At 51.4% G+C, this 13,464-nt stretch overlaps 2 protein-coding genes across 3 annotated transcripts in view; both read right to left on the reverse strand.

Moving 5' to 3' along the window:
• Window positions 1-1,582: 1,582 nt before the first annotated feature.
• Window positions 1,583-5,899, reverse strand: URAD (ureidoimidazoline (2-oxo-4-hydroxy-4-carboxy-5-) decarboxylase). The gene is made up of 2 exons (XM_060288253.1): window positions 5,769-5,899; window positions 1,583-2,777 (listed from the first exon to the last, which is right to left on the reverse strand). The coding sequence occupies exons 1-2, from the start codon at window positions 5,897-5,899 to the stop codon at window positions 2,258-2,260; spliced, it is 651 nt and encodes a 216-aa protein (XP_060144236.1). The 3' UTR covers window positions 1,583-2,257.
• A 3,787-nt stretch (window positions 5,900-9,686) lies between these two features.
• The window catches only part of FLT3 (fms related receptor tyrosine kinase 3), an 83,025-nt gene continuing 79,247 nt past the window's right edge, over window positions 9,687-13,464 (reverse strand). Inside the window, exons 24-25 of one of the 2 annotated variants that reach the window (XM_060288189.1) lie at window positions 12,814-12,905; window positions 9,687-10,042 (exon numbers count right to left, since the gene is read on the reverse strand). In XM_060288189.1, coding sequence (XP_060144172.1) covers window positions 9,823-10,042; window positions 12,814-12,905 — 312 coding nt within the window. In that variant the 3' untranslated portion in view covers window positions 9,687-9,822. Of the gene's footprint in view, window positions 10,379-12,813; window positions 12,906-13,464 lie in introns of both variants that reach the window. The other variant, XM_060288190.2, reaches the window with a different exon arrangement.

Genomic DNA, 13,464 nt, shown 5'->3' on the forward strand with positions numbered 1-13,464 from the left:
GGGGTTTGTCTCCCGCGTCCTGCGCACCGGAGCGCGGAAACCAGAAGACGTCTCCGAGGTCGGCACAGGCCCAGGACGAGTCACTGTTTGAGCAAAGATGTGGCAGGAAACAAACTGCCCTGCCAGACCTCGGCAGCCTCAGGTTACCCGCCTGCAGGAGGGCCGGCCTGGCCTCTCTGCTCCTACCGAGAAGAAAGCAGCAGCCCCCGGGGGCTTTTGCCGGGGTCTTCCCTGCCGGCGCCCACGTCTGCGTCCCGCGCCCTCCCGCCCGCGCGGCTGCGAGCGCTCGGGGCTTTGGAAGAGGCACTCCCCCTTCTCCCCCAGCTCCTTTGAAGGGGCGGATCTAGCGTCTTCCCCCACCCGGATCCCCTCCTGCAGAAATAAACAATTTCACCGACAAGCTTTGAGCCCTTGAAAGGTAACTGTGTAACTGGAGACACAGGTCGTGCCTTGAGAGGGCCAGATCGCATCCCCTCTCCTTCTAAAAATACGGCTGAGAATCTTGCCTTGGGGAGCCCTACCTATCTTAGCTTGAGCATATTCACGTAGAGAGCTCAGACTCTGCATTTTGGGCTCCATCTGTCTGAGAGCTGGACTCACCCCAGGGCTGGGCAAGGTACCTTCAATATAGTGTATTATTCTCAGTCTCAGGCCCAGCCCTTGGCGCTTGTATCCTGGACCAGAAAACCCTCTTCGCCAAGCGGCAGGTTTCTCGCATGTGTCAGGAAAGCCCCCAAGTCACCCTGGCTGGAGGGAGGTCAGCGTCTAGCCCCAGGCCCAAGGGCCCCAACTTTGCATCCAGGTCCTTTGTGATGTGCACCTGGTGCTCCTACATCCAGAGCAGGCTTTGGCACACGCCCGCCCTTGGCAGGGGAGGCCCTGGAGTTGTTCTACAGGTTCGGTGGGGTCACAGCTCACTTCCTGGCTCCCCTACCTACCACGCTGACCAGCCTCTGGCCTTCACCCTCACCACTAGCGGGCAACGTCTGTAAGATGGCAAAGGGGAGTGGGTTTCCGTGATTAAAATCCCTGTGCTACCACAGTGGCTTCTCTCTGTGGAAGGCAGCCCCCAACCAAGGGTGCGGCCACACCACTTTTTATGGAAAGGTTTTCTTGCTGCTGTGTCCCTCAGACCTGGGCTGGTCACTAATGGAGGTTCTTGTCTTCAAAAGGGCCAGCTCTGCCTCCACGTCTTACCCCGTCTGCGGTGAGGAGGACGGTATGGCTTGTTTCTCCTTTGCCAACAGAAGCCTACGGAGTATTTGTCGGGGTTCGTTAGACCTTCCAGTGCAAATGGCTGGCTGGCTGGGGGGTGGGAGAGAAACGTGGTGGGCTCCTCCTGTGTGAGTGGACTTTCTGGCCACCAGTGCAGAGCTGCCCAGTCTGGCCTCCTTTGGCCAGAAAGCTTTCTATGGGCACAGATCTTCCCTCATCAACCGCTTTATCAGTGCTATGGGGTCCCATCTTCATGGGGGGGGGGTGCGGATATCCAGCACTACTCAATGAGTGTTATTCAATTATTTTAAAAATTATGTTTAATGACTTATGGTTTCCAAGGACTCTGACAAACCAGCTCTCCTGGGCCCACCCCCCGGGAGAGACGGGAGGCCGCTGGCCCTGAACTTCAGGCCCGTCCATCCTAGAGAGCCCCCGCTCCCAGCCTTCTCTGCTCCACGGGGCGCCTCCGCAATACCGGCCCCTGCGGGGCTCTCTCCTGCCCGCCGTCCCCCCGCACGCTGCTTCCCCGGCGCTTTGCTGTCCCAGCTCTGGCTCCCGTTCGTGTCCCAGAGCCAGAGAGGCGCTTCCACTCACATGTAAATGTCGCGTGCAGCAACTAAGGTGGGAGAAGAAAAAAGAAACAGACAAACCGCTGAGGAATAAAAGCTTCCTTTTCCGTCTGTTTTGCTTTGCGCCTGGGGTTTGCAGGAGAGGGTGGGGAGCCAGAGAGAGCTCGATTAGCGCCCTGGAATCCGCAAAAGCTGGTGTCAGCGGGCCGCTAAGGGAGTGAAGAATTGGAGCAGGGACCTGGATAAATCGGGAGCGGCGCGGGGAGCGGGGGCCGAAAAGCACGCAACTATCTATTTCGGCAAAGCGTGAGCATGCGGGTAGCTGGACCAAAGGGCTTATTATTCGTAAGACTGCCTCGGTTCTCCCCGGCCTTTGTGCGCGGGTGTGGACGCTGTTCCAAGCGCAGCGCGCGCGCCCGCGGCCCTCGCGCGTCACGACGTGCGTCCCGGGTCGCTGGCTGGCGCGGCCGCTACGACTCGGCGGCTTGGCTCCCGAGGAGGTCGGCGAGACGCCGGCGGCCCATCTTCTTCACCTCGCCCAGTGGGGTGTTCAGCTCCTGCGCGGGTGGGCAGTGCAGCCGGCGCGCCCGCTCGCGGGGCACCGCCGCCCGGTTGCTGAGGCGCGCGGCGAGCGCAAAGGGGAAGCCGGAGCGCGCGCGGTACTGCGCGTTGAGCTCGGCCAGCCAGAGCCGCTCGGCCGCGCCCAGGCTCGTGAGGCCCGCGGCGCTCTGCTCCCGCTGCGACTCGGCGCTGAGCTCGCCCCGCTGCAGCTCGCGGCCCACCAGGTCCGGGTGGCAGCGCAGGACGCCCTCCTGGCCTGCGGAGAAACACAGACACGCGGCGGGAGCGCGGTACCGCGCCCCGAGGGGTTTCCGAGGGAAGCAGGGTCCCAGGACGTGAGGAGGGGCAACTAGGGGTGTCAGGAGGCTCGGGGCGCCCCCCGCACCCGTCCCTCCAACCCATCCCAAACCTCGCGCCCCTCCATCCCCGCTTCAATCGGCCTCGGCCAGGACCCAGGGGCGGGGCGGTAAGTGACAAGTTTGTCCTTTGAGACCTTGGAGCGAGAAGAGCGTTGGGGAGAGGCCGCAGAGGCTCGGAATTTACGACTTGCTCGGGAGGGAGCAGGGACGCGATAAGGGAGCCCGAGCGTTTCGTATCTTTTCAAAGTCCTTTGCTCTCAGGGGGGCTTTGATGTCGCAGAGGGCCGGACACAAGGGCCTGCAGACTTCCTGCCAAAGCCACGGAATGGGTTTCGCTCTGTTCCAAAGGAGAAGGGCGGGGACGGTCCATGGGAGTAACGTCCGTGGGGCTTGGCGAATAAATGCCCAGGAATTGTGACCCTAAGTGTGAGTTCTGGGATTCTGGAATCAGGCATCCAAAGAGCTTTGCAGAGGATTAACTGCAAAGAAACCCATTTCCAGCCGAATTCTACGGCCCTTTGAATGAAAGGGGCTTTCCTCCTTTTAGGAAAATAGCACCCACTCACCACGCACCATTTCTGAGGCTCATTTCCCTTCTCCCACTGTAAATCTCAAAGAGCTTTCAGAGAATAACATTTCCTCAGAAGAGAGCTTCTCCTAACATTGGCCTAAAACCAGAAACCCCTGGTGTGATATCTGGGATTTCAAGTCCTAATCCAGCGGGGTTTTCCTGAGCCCCGGTCAATCATTTTGCTTAGCTCTCTAAAGAGAGAATTAGAATTCTTGGGGCTGGGCAAGGTTTCAGATATGGTAAGCAGGGAGCCGGATCTGTACAGGGGAGCTGATGACACCTAACTTGCTGAGTAGTGGTGAGGATTAGAGACAATTCATTTACCCAAACAGCACCTAATGCTAGCAAATGTTCAATAAACAGCCATATTATGTGGCCTAGTAAACTCGGTGTAACTGGGCTGCGATGTGGCTGGAAGCATCTGACCCTGGGGCTAGGGTCAGGCTTGGGGCTCCACTAGGAAAGGAGATTAACCCTCCCTTTAATTACGGTATAAACTTCCCCTGCTTAAATCTTACAGTTCCTGCACAGGTAAAGGATGATTGGGATTGTACCGTCTAATCGTGGGCCAATGTCCTGAGAGGCGGGAGAACTGGGGGGGAACATCTACACTGAAGTGAGGATTCAAGGGAGACTCGGAAAGGGGTAGGTGACCTTTCCAAGGTCACTGAGCCAGGAGCTGCCCGCCCAGGATCCTGGGCTCAAAACCACTGGCTTCGGGGCACTGGCTGCCCCTTCGAGGTTAAGGGGAGTTGAAAACGAAACTCATGTCACCAATAATCCCATCTCTGTAACACCACCGTTTGAGAACCCCTCTCCTGGGCCCTGTCCCTGGGGCACTGCAAAGGTGAAGTGGTTGCTTCCCACTTCCCACGACCAGCGGATCCGGGGGGGTGCGAAAATGTAGGTGATAAGTTCCCTGCTTGGGGGGCCCCCAGCCCTGGGCCGGGAGGTGGCTGTGCCGGGCGGCTTCCCAGGCCTGAGGCCAAGTGGCACCCGAATCCGATCCGAACCCACCCAGCCGGGACCGCGAAAATGGGCGGCGGCGGGGTCCTGGGCGGCTCCTAGGCCGGAACCGCAGGCCCGCCCCGCGCCTCCTCCTTACTTATTCAGATTTTCAAAGACGCCTCGAGGTGAGGAGGTGAGGGGCCCGAGACCCCGCCTTCTCACAGGCCTCCCTCTCTCGGCTTCCCTTCCTCGTTTCTTACTCTGCAGAGGCCCAGCTCCAGCGTGGAGGATGCGGTTATCCACCGGAGGGCCCGGCAGGGGTGGGGTCTGTCCCCTGGCCGCCCCTACCAGACCCTCCTTTCCAGCGTGGGGCAGGGCCGCCAGCACCCCGGCCCTGGCACCCCGCTTCTCACTCGGCTGGGCTTGTCTCCCCTCTTGAAAACGTCACCTGGGGTTAATGTTTGCCCAGGATTAAGCATGTGTTTTCCACTGTTTGAGGGAGAAGAGGGGGAAGAGGAAAGAAAGGAGGCTGAGAAGACAAAGCCAAGAGAAGAAGAAAAGAGACTAGAAAAGAGGATTTACAGACAGACAGACAGACACACAGCCCTCAGCTGCAGACAAAAGGAGATGGTGGGAGTCAGGCAGCGAGTGGTAGCTCTGCAGAAATAGAACCTGACCTCATTCAGCCAAAGACTCCATCTTTATTGCCCCAAATCACTGACCCCTGAGTCCTGCCCAGGAGGGCACTGGCCTGCGGCACAGCCCTGGTTCCCTCCCAGCGCTGCATCCCCCAGGCACTCCCAGCCGTGGCCTTAAACCCTAGTAGGAGGCTGGAGACCTCACCTTGGCACTTGCCACCTCGCTGCCTCAGTCCTGTGGCCCTTCCACCTGGAAAGCCTACGCCTAGCCGGGTTTGGTCAGTGGCCCGTGCTTCACGGCCTCTCAGTGCTGCCTTTTCTTCGGTCCCTCCTAAAGTCTGAGACGGTACTGCCTCTGCCATTGGCGTGCCACGTCTGGAGATGCAGGTGTGGACATGCGCTATTTGCTGTGACCACACACCATGAATCTTTGCACCTCGAAGAGTTCCCGGCACAGAGCGGACACTCCTTGCTTCAACAGGAGAGAGCAGGGCAGACAGTGGCGGCCACTGAAGCGTAGGTGGTTGGCCTGGAAGCCTATCACGGTCCGCCAGGATCCCCACACTGTACCAACTGGTGTGTTCTCCCTCCTGGTGCAGTGGACCGTCTGGACCAATCGCTCCACTTGTGTTCTTGGAGCCAGCCCCTCCTTCCATCTCAAAGGTTACAATTTCAAACATCAGTCCCACCACTGCCTTGTCCCGATCAGCACACAAACACTCCCTAGAGCCACTCACTCCATAAACAAAAGGAAAACCCTCCCTTGATTCCCCGTTGTTCCTCTAGTTCCTCCCTGCGTCTCTGCTCTTTCTTACAGCAAAACTCCTTGAAGGAACTGTCTCCTCAGCATCTCCACTTCCTCGCCTCCTCTCACCCCATCAAGCTTCCAGCCCCAGCCACCAACCAATCTGTACTCATCAGGTCACAGATGATGGACGGCTTGCTCAGGCCAGTGACCAGCGCTCTGTCCTCTTCTCTCTCAGCCTCTTGGGAGCATGTCACATGGTTGGCCCTCTCTCCTTGCAAGATGACCATCGCTTACCTACTCTCGTCACTGGTCCTTTCTCTGCCAGACCACTAACACCGAAGTACCCCAGGACTCAGTACTCACATCTCTTCCCTTCTGCATTCACACGGATGCCCCAGGTGTTCTCATCTAGTCCCATAGCTTTAACTGCCATCAGTTCTCTCACGACACCCAGATCTAGTCTAGTCCACAGCTTTCCACTGAGTCCCTTTGTTATGAGCCAACTGGACACTCAATATTTTAATCTGGGTGATGACTAGGCATCTCAGACCTACCAAGCTCCCATCCTCCATCCTGTCCTCTCAATTCCGAGCCTCTAATTGTAGAAAACAGACCACCACCCACTCAGTTGCTCAGATTAAAAACAGAGAACTTATCCTTAATTTCTCTTTGTTTCTGACCTGCCTTCCCCCAACAAATCCATCAAAAACACCTGTTGGCTCTAACTAAAATCTATCCTGAGAATCCAGCCACATCTCTTCATCTCTCCTGCTCCAACCCTAGTTCACCCGACCATCACCTCTCACATTTACTGCTACCGTGGTCCCTCTTCCTGACCCCTCTTTCCTCCTGTCCCTCCACTCTCCACCATTCTCCAACCACCGTGGTCTTTCCGTGCCCCCCAAATGTCAAAAGTCTCAAGTTCCTTGTGTTAGGGTGGCCTTGTCCTAGATCTTCCACAGCTTCCCTCTCAACTTTTGGTTTTAAACTCAAATATCACTTCCTAAGAAAGACCTCTTTTATTACACATTTTCCACCCTATTACAAATTTTCTTCTAATAGTTTCTAGAATTGAAATGATCTTGTTAATTTATGTTGATCCTGTGTCACTTCACTAGAATGTAAGCTCACTGAAGGCGGGGACTTGTCTTGTTCAAGGCTCTATCCCCAGTGCCTGCGACAATTCCTCGTGCATAGCAGGCGTTCAGTAAGTGTTTGCTGACTGACACATCACTCTGGGGAAGGAGCGTTATGTATTCTTTGAGCGAACAAACACATTTTGATAGCCTCATCTAAATACCTTATAGCCTACATTTAAGGAAATTATTAGTACCCGACTCTTTGATTCTTCCAACAACTGTGTTCTGAAATAAGTATTAAATAACGAATGATGGCGTTACTGCAATTCTGAAATGCCACCAAGAGGTACATGATTAACTCTGTTATGAGAGTGTTATTTGCTCTTTGATTTTTAACACAAATCAGTATTGCATCGGTTCGTCATTAGCCGTGTGTGTGTGTGTGTCTGTGTGTGTCTGTGTGTGTGTGTGTGTACTTTCTTCCCTTTACTATGCCATTCCTCTGGCTTGGGAATTAGGAATTGATTGGCTTGAAAGGGTACTTTGCCAAGCAGCGCTGGAGCTAAATATTAGTCCTGGACTGCCACCTACTGGTCAATAATCATCATAGCGTCTCCTAAATGGATTGTCGACCGTAGCTTCCTCTAGAAAACAGGATTTCCAGTTTTCTTTTAATGGTAGAGGGTTCTCTTGGATCATCTAAAACAAGTCACTGACCAGTTAGATCATCATATCCTGAATATCTCTTTAAGGTCCCTTTTAGTTTTAGGATTCAAAGACTCTATGACACCCAGTTTGTTGCTTACTATTCCAGGAGTAAAGCTAGACTATGCAGTGAATCCCATTTTGCTTGATTATTTAAAACACCAGAGAGTGTCCTGGTGTTCTAGTGGTTAGCATTTGGCGCTTTCGCTGCCATGGCCGCGGTTCAATCCCCGGTTGGGGAACTGGGATCCCACAAGCCTCGCAGCGTGGCCGGGGGCTGGGGAAAAAAAAGGATAAAAAGTAAAAAGCAAAATAAAGTCTGGGACATCAAGCATTAATGTTAATTGAATAAATCAGTGAATGAATAAATACAACCCCTAGAAACTGTTTCTAGATTTTGCTTTTGATTCTCTGGAAAATCCTTCAAAAGCTGTTGGGTTGAGTGTCAGGGTTTGAATCCCAGTTCTACCACTTTCTAGCTGTGTCCTTGATCAAGTTACTTAATCTCTCTGTGCCTGAGTTTTCTTATCTGTAAAAGGGGGATAATAATGATAGTCAAATGATAATGATAATTAAATGAGTTAAATGCGAGGTGTTTGGAAAGGTGACTGAAACAGCAAGAGTAAGGGTTAAATGCATTTTAGTGGTTGTTATTATTATTTCTACTGCTAGTGTCATCTGTCTAATGCCATGAAGGTGATAAGATACGGCTCCCAGCTGCCTGAGGCAAGTGGTCCGGGACACCAGCCTAGGGCTGAGAAGCGGCTCGACCAGCAGGGAGGTCCCACCAAAGACCTGTGTCAGGTGTAGACGCAAACACACACCCAGGTGGTCCAAACTCCCTCCAGTTATTTTGTCCCACTGACCTGCCACTAAAGTCACCCCAGTTAAAATGTGTGGGGAAGGGGTAATACCAAGATTGATCATCTTTCAAAATCCTCTTAGGAACAATTTCATTCATTCACTCAGCAAACCTTTATCAAGTCCCAACATCCTCTCCTTGGGGTGGTGTGGGATTCTGACACTGGTCAGGATTCAGAGGTTCCCTAGTGTCTGAGGCCAATGGGGCAGCTGAGGGTTTGGCTTCGGAGAGGCCCTGAGAAGTGGGTGAGGATCAACAGGGCGCCCACATTCCTGTCAGCTTGATTTTATCCCCCTAGCCTCCCCTCATCCTATATGTGCCTACAGTGAATTAAAATGAGTTCCTTATTTGGGAGAATCCCCTGACAACTAGAAACCATGCCGGGTGTCCAAGCCCTGGGCGCACAGGTGAGGAGTGTTTGGAAAAGAAGAGACATTTGCTTCTCTCTCAGCCCAGATCCCTGTGGAAGCCCCTCTGTGAAGGCAGCCCATCCCCTCGAGGTCCCCTCAGCCCATCCAGGCTTCTCCAAGGACCGTGAAGACAGCCCAGGAGGCAGCCTTGGCTCCTAACATCCGGCCTCTGAACGAGGCCGTGTGCCCTTCTGAGTCACCTGGGGTTGGCCTGACCCTAAACTTCCTCATCTCCCCACTCCACACCCACAAGTGCCTCCTTTTCTCTCTCTACCCAAAGGACATCAGCAATGTCTTTCCCTTTCTGCAGAGGGAGTCCTTCAGATTTTTGTCTTTTCCCCCCTCACTCCCCCAGGGAGTTGCTGATCTGAGGCAGTTTACTTTCCTCCGCCATCTGGTCCAAACCGGCCCTTCCTGGTAAAAATGTCAGCCGTTTGCTCTTTCCCCTGGGCTGCTGAGATAGTCTGATACGGAGCTGTCTTCTCTGTTGCATACAGGACATTCCCAAAGCGAACACACGGCCGAGAGGGTGGGCCCCCAGCCTGACCTTTGGCCCCTGAGCCGCGGGGAGGCCTGAGGAGACCACTGCCTGTCCCTCTTTCCTGGTAACCCCGTAGCTTCAGTATTTAACAGCCATGTTCCCTGAGCCAACGAACGTTCTTTCACTCCAGTTTCCGCTTAACACTGCAAATCTTGATTCTCATTCACAGAGTCTGAAGGAACTTACTGACCCTTACAGCAAAGAGAGCTAAATATATATACCAGTGATAAGCAACTGGGCTCAAATATCTAAAATTATTTTGATAACAAAAAAGAAACAGACTCACAGGTCAGAGAACAAACTAGTGGTTACCATTGTGGGGGGGAATATAGGGTGAGGGGGGAGGTACAAACTATTGGGGGTAAGATAGGATCAAGGATGTAGTGTACAACACGGGGAACACAGCCAATATTCTGTAATAATTAAATGGAAAGTAACCTTTAAAAACTATTAAAAAATTTTAAATTAAAAGCTAAAAAAATGCCACATGACCGCCCCCCCCAATTTTTTTTGATAAGCATATCTGAAATCCCTCTGCTGAGAATCGCAGTGTCTAACACCAAAGCCTTACCTGACTGTGGAAGAGCATCAGTAAAGACAAAAAAGTGCTGCTCTAAATCTTCCAAGTCAGAGAACGGGCGCTGGGACCGAACACGGCGGGGGCAATCAGAGGACATCTCTCGATGACACTCCCAAACACATCCACAAATTCTCCAAAGTCCATGGAGTTGACCTTCTCAATGTCCATCGCCTGTGTTCCACTGGCGGCAGCAGGACCTGGGCTCCCCTCCGGGTGAGTGAGAGACGCGTCTCTGCTCGCCGAGTTATATTTGCTGAAAGCATAGGCTTGTTTTTTATGCAACACCAGCTTGGCATACTTTAAATGCCTCTGGGAGAAGCCGATCCAGAGTACTTGTGCAATCAACAAACACAGGCTTAAGGTCTAATCCAGGGAGCAGAGGTCTTGCAAAGGGGTAAGGCTATCCAACCAAGCTCTTCCCACCATCTAAGCCGGCAGGGGCCATATTCACTCAGCACTCAAGCTCGATAGACTTTTTGTGCCATTAGCATTTTCATGTCAATGTTGTCCCAGGGAAGTTTTCCCTGGTAACCCAGGCAGGTCACAAGTCGACCTGCTTGAAATTCCATGTCCCGTCTTGTTGCTACTGCTGTGGAGAACAGGTAGTATGTTTTACTCTTTCTCTGCATTTCAAATGCTTTACACAATAAGTATCTAATAAACTCTCACTCAACAAGAAGCAGTGTCTAAGGAATCATTCTGCCCCATTCTCAGTTGTCGCCCAGACACCGTTATGTGTTATTTTCTTCGTGAATATATCTATCCTTATCTGAAATCCCCTTGCTTATTCTATTTATTTTCGTATCACCTCTCAGCCACAGTGAATTCTATGAGCCTGGAGACAGTGTGTCTGGTTTGCTTGTGTCCTGGGTGCCAAGAACCGAGACCTCAGGAGGCATGTAATAAACACCATGGGGTGAATTAGTTGACCAGATGACCACATAGATTAAATTTCTCACCCTGATACCTTTTATGTATACTCAAAACAAAAACCCTGTGGAAGAAGACATAGAGAACATAGATATTTGTGGTTGCCAAGGGGCAGGGGGTGGAGGAAGGAAAAACTGGGTGTTTGGGGTCAGAAGATGTAAACTATTATATATAGAATGGGATAAACAACAAGGTCCTACTGTAGAGCACAGGGAACTATATTCAATATCCTGTGACAAACCATCATGGAAAAGAATATGAAAAAGAATATATATATATACATATAACTGAATAACTTTGCTGTACACCTGAAGCTAACACAACATTGTAAATTAACTACACTTCAATTAAAAAAATAAAATTAAAAAAATACTGTGGAAGATAAAGTCAAAGGAAAGGAGGGGTCAGAATTTTAAAATATAAAGATAATTGCTGTTATTTCCCTGTAGAACTGAAAATGCAAACATATTTCCAAAAGTCATGCTAACTCCACACTGGCTTTCATCTGAATCAAAATTCAATGAGCGGATTTACAATAGCCAGGACATGGAAGCAACCTAAGTGTCCATCGACAGGTGAATGGATAAAGAAGATGTGGCACATATATACAATGGAATATTACTCAGCCATAAAAAGAAACGAAACTGAGTTATTTGTAGTGAGGTGGATGGACCTAGAGACTCTCATACAGAGTGAGGTAAGTCAGAAAGAGAAAAACAAATACCGTATGCTAACACATATATATGGAATCTGAAAAAAAATGGTTCTGAAGAAACTAGGGGCAGGACAGGAATAAAGACGCAGACGTAGAGAATGGACTTGAGGACACGGGGGGGGGAAGGGTAAGCTGGGACGAAGTGAGAGAGTGGCATGGGCATATATACACTACCAAGTGTAAAATAGATAGCTAGTGAGAAGCAGTTGCATAGCACAGGGAGATCAGCTCGGTGCTTTGTGACCACCTAGAGGGGTGGGATAGGGAGGGTGGGAGGGAGACGCAAGAGGGAGGGGACATGGGGATGTATGTATACGTATAGCTGATTCACTTTGTTATAAAGCAGAAACTAACACCATTGTGAAGCAATTATACTCCAATTAAAAAAAAAGAAAAAAAATTCAATAAGAGGGCAACCACATTAGCGTTAATGAATCAGTCACATTGGCCGCACAGTCTGCGAGAGGCAGGTGACAATCTATCAACAGCCACAGATTTTGTCCTAACTCTGTGACGTTTCCCATCCCAGGTCTCACCCTGACTGCCTGGGCAAAAGGGTCATGATTGAAGGACTGACAGAAAAGAAGTTGATGAAATTTGCTTTTCAAAGGGGATGAATCTGGGGCCAGAAGTACCACCACTACAGGCCACGTCTTCAAATATGAAAAAAGGTATAGATATCAGATTAACCCTTGCACATCGTATACCTCACATAGGTATGTGGAAACACACTGGATCCTGTAGTGTGTTTGCAGTTTCGGGCAAAGAACCCAGTGTGGAGGACATGGACCCGGGAGAGCGCAGGTCCAGGCTCTGCCACCGACCCACTGGCATTTGTCAAGTTATCGAAATTTTCTGCACCTCAATTTCTTTGTCTGTAAAACGGGGCTCAAAAGAGTAGTGACCTCATGGGATTTTTGCAAAGATGAAGTGAATTAATGTACCAAAGTGCTCCTGTTACAAAACACTGCAGAGGTGTTGGCCAGTATTGTGCACAATCTCTGCAATGGACCAGCTACAGAGTGTTCTTCTGTTCTCCCTTCTGCCACCAGAGTCAACACAGCCCTTTCCCATCCCTGCAGGTTTCCGCAGACCCAGTTAACAGCCAATATCCACTTCTTCCCCTTCTCCCTCCACCAGCTCCCTCAGCCTCGGTTCATTCCAGCGCTGACCATGCAGCATCGCAATTCAGAACAGAACCGTGGGGAAGAGAAGGCGAGGTCTGTCTAGCCCCTCCCCCTCAGCCTTATTCCCTCCCTGGTCCCAGGCTCTCGGATGAGCAGATGAGCGGGAACAGAAGACAGAGTAGAAACCGAGGGAGCAGGGGTCCCAGCTCCACTGCTCTGCTTCCCCTCCCTCTTTGTGCGACCCTTACCTACCTTCTCCTCTTATTCTGCATGTGGATGGTCTCCCTCACCCAAGGCGCTCCAGCCTGGGCCTGGAGCCTGGCGGTTCTCAGTTCCTCTGAGAGCTGCAGGAGAGATAGACATCTGCATTTGCAAGTGGAAACTCCTCTGCTCATGGAAATGCTGATATCACGGTGGGAAGGGCCCTGCCACTGACAGGAGACCAGGAGCCTAACCTTTTATTCTGTGTTATCTATTGCATAACAGTAGGAACTCCAACTAGCCCACTACTAACAGAGGGACCTTTAAGACACAGAAGGTTAAGGTATTAAATAGTCCTGGATATAGAAGCAACATCCAGAAAAAAGAACCTAACTAAAAATTCCTGATGCGGAACCTGGCGAGCCAGGCCACTGAAGCAGTCTGGGGCTCAATTAACCCTGTTTGACTCTTCCCCAGTCAAATCAAAGAAACGTAAGGTGGTCAGAGGTCAGGCAATTTCCATCCAACAAACCAGGCAAAGAGTTAAGTTACTGAATCGTACACTGTCAACAGGCGAATCGTATGGCATATGACTCATGCATCGATAAAGCTATTGTTTTCTTACGTTACTTGATATAGAGTTGTAGCCTCGTAATTTGTGTTTAACCATACAAGCTATGATTCTTATGTTTTGGCTGCTGA

This window comes from Globicephala melas, chromosome 18, assembly GCF_963455315.2.
Source record: "Globicephala melas chromosome 18, mGloMel1.2, whole genome shotgun sequence".
NCBI classification, from domain to species: Eukaryota; Metazoa; Chordata; class Mammalia; order Artiodactyla; family Delphinidae; genus Globicephala; species Globicephala melas.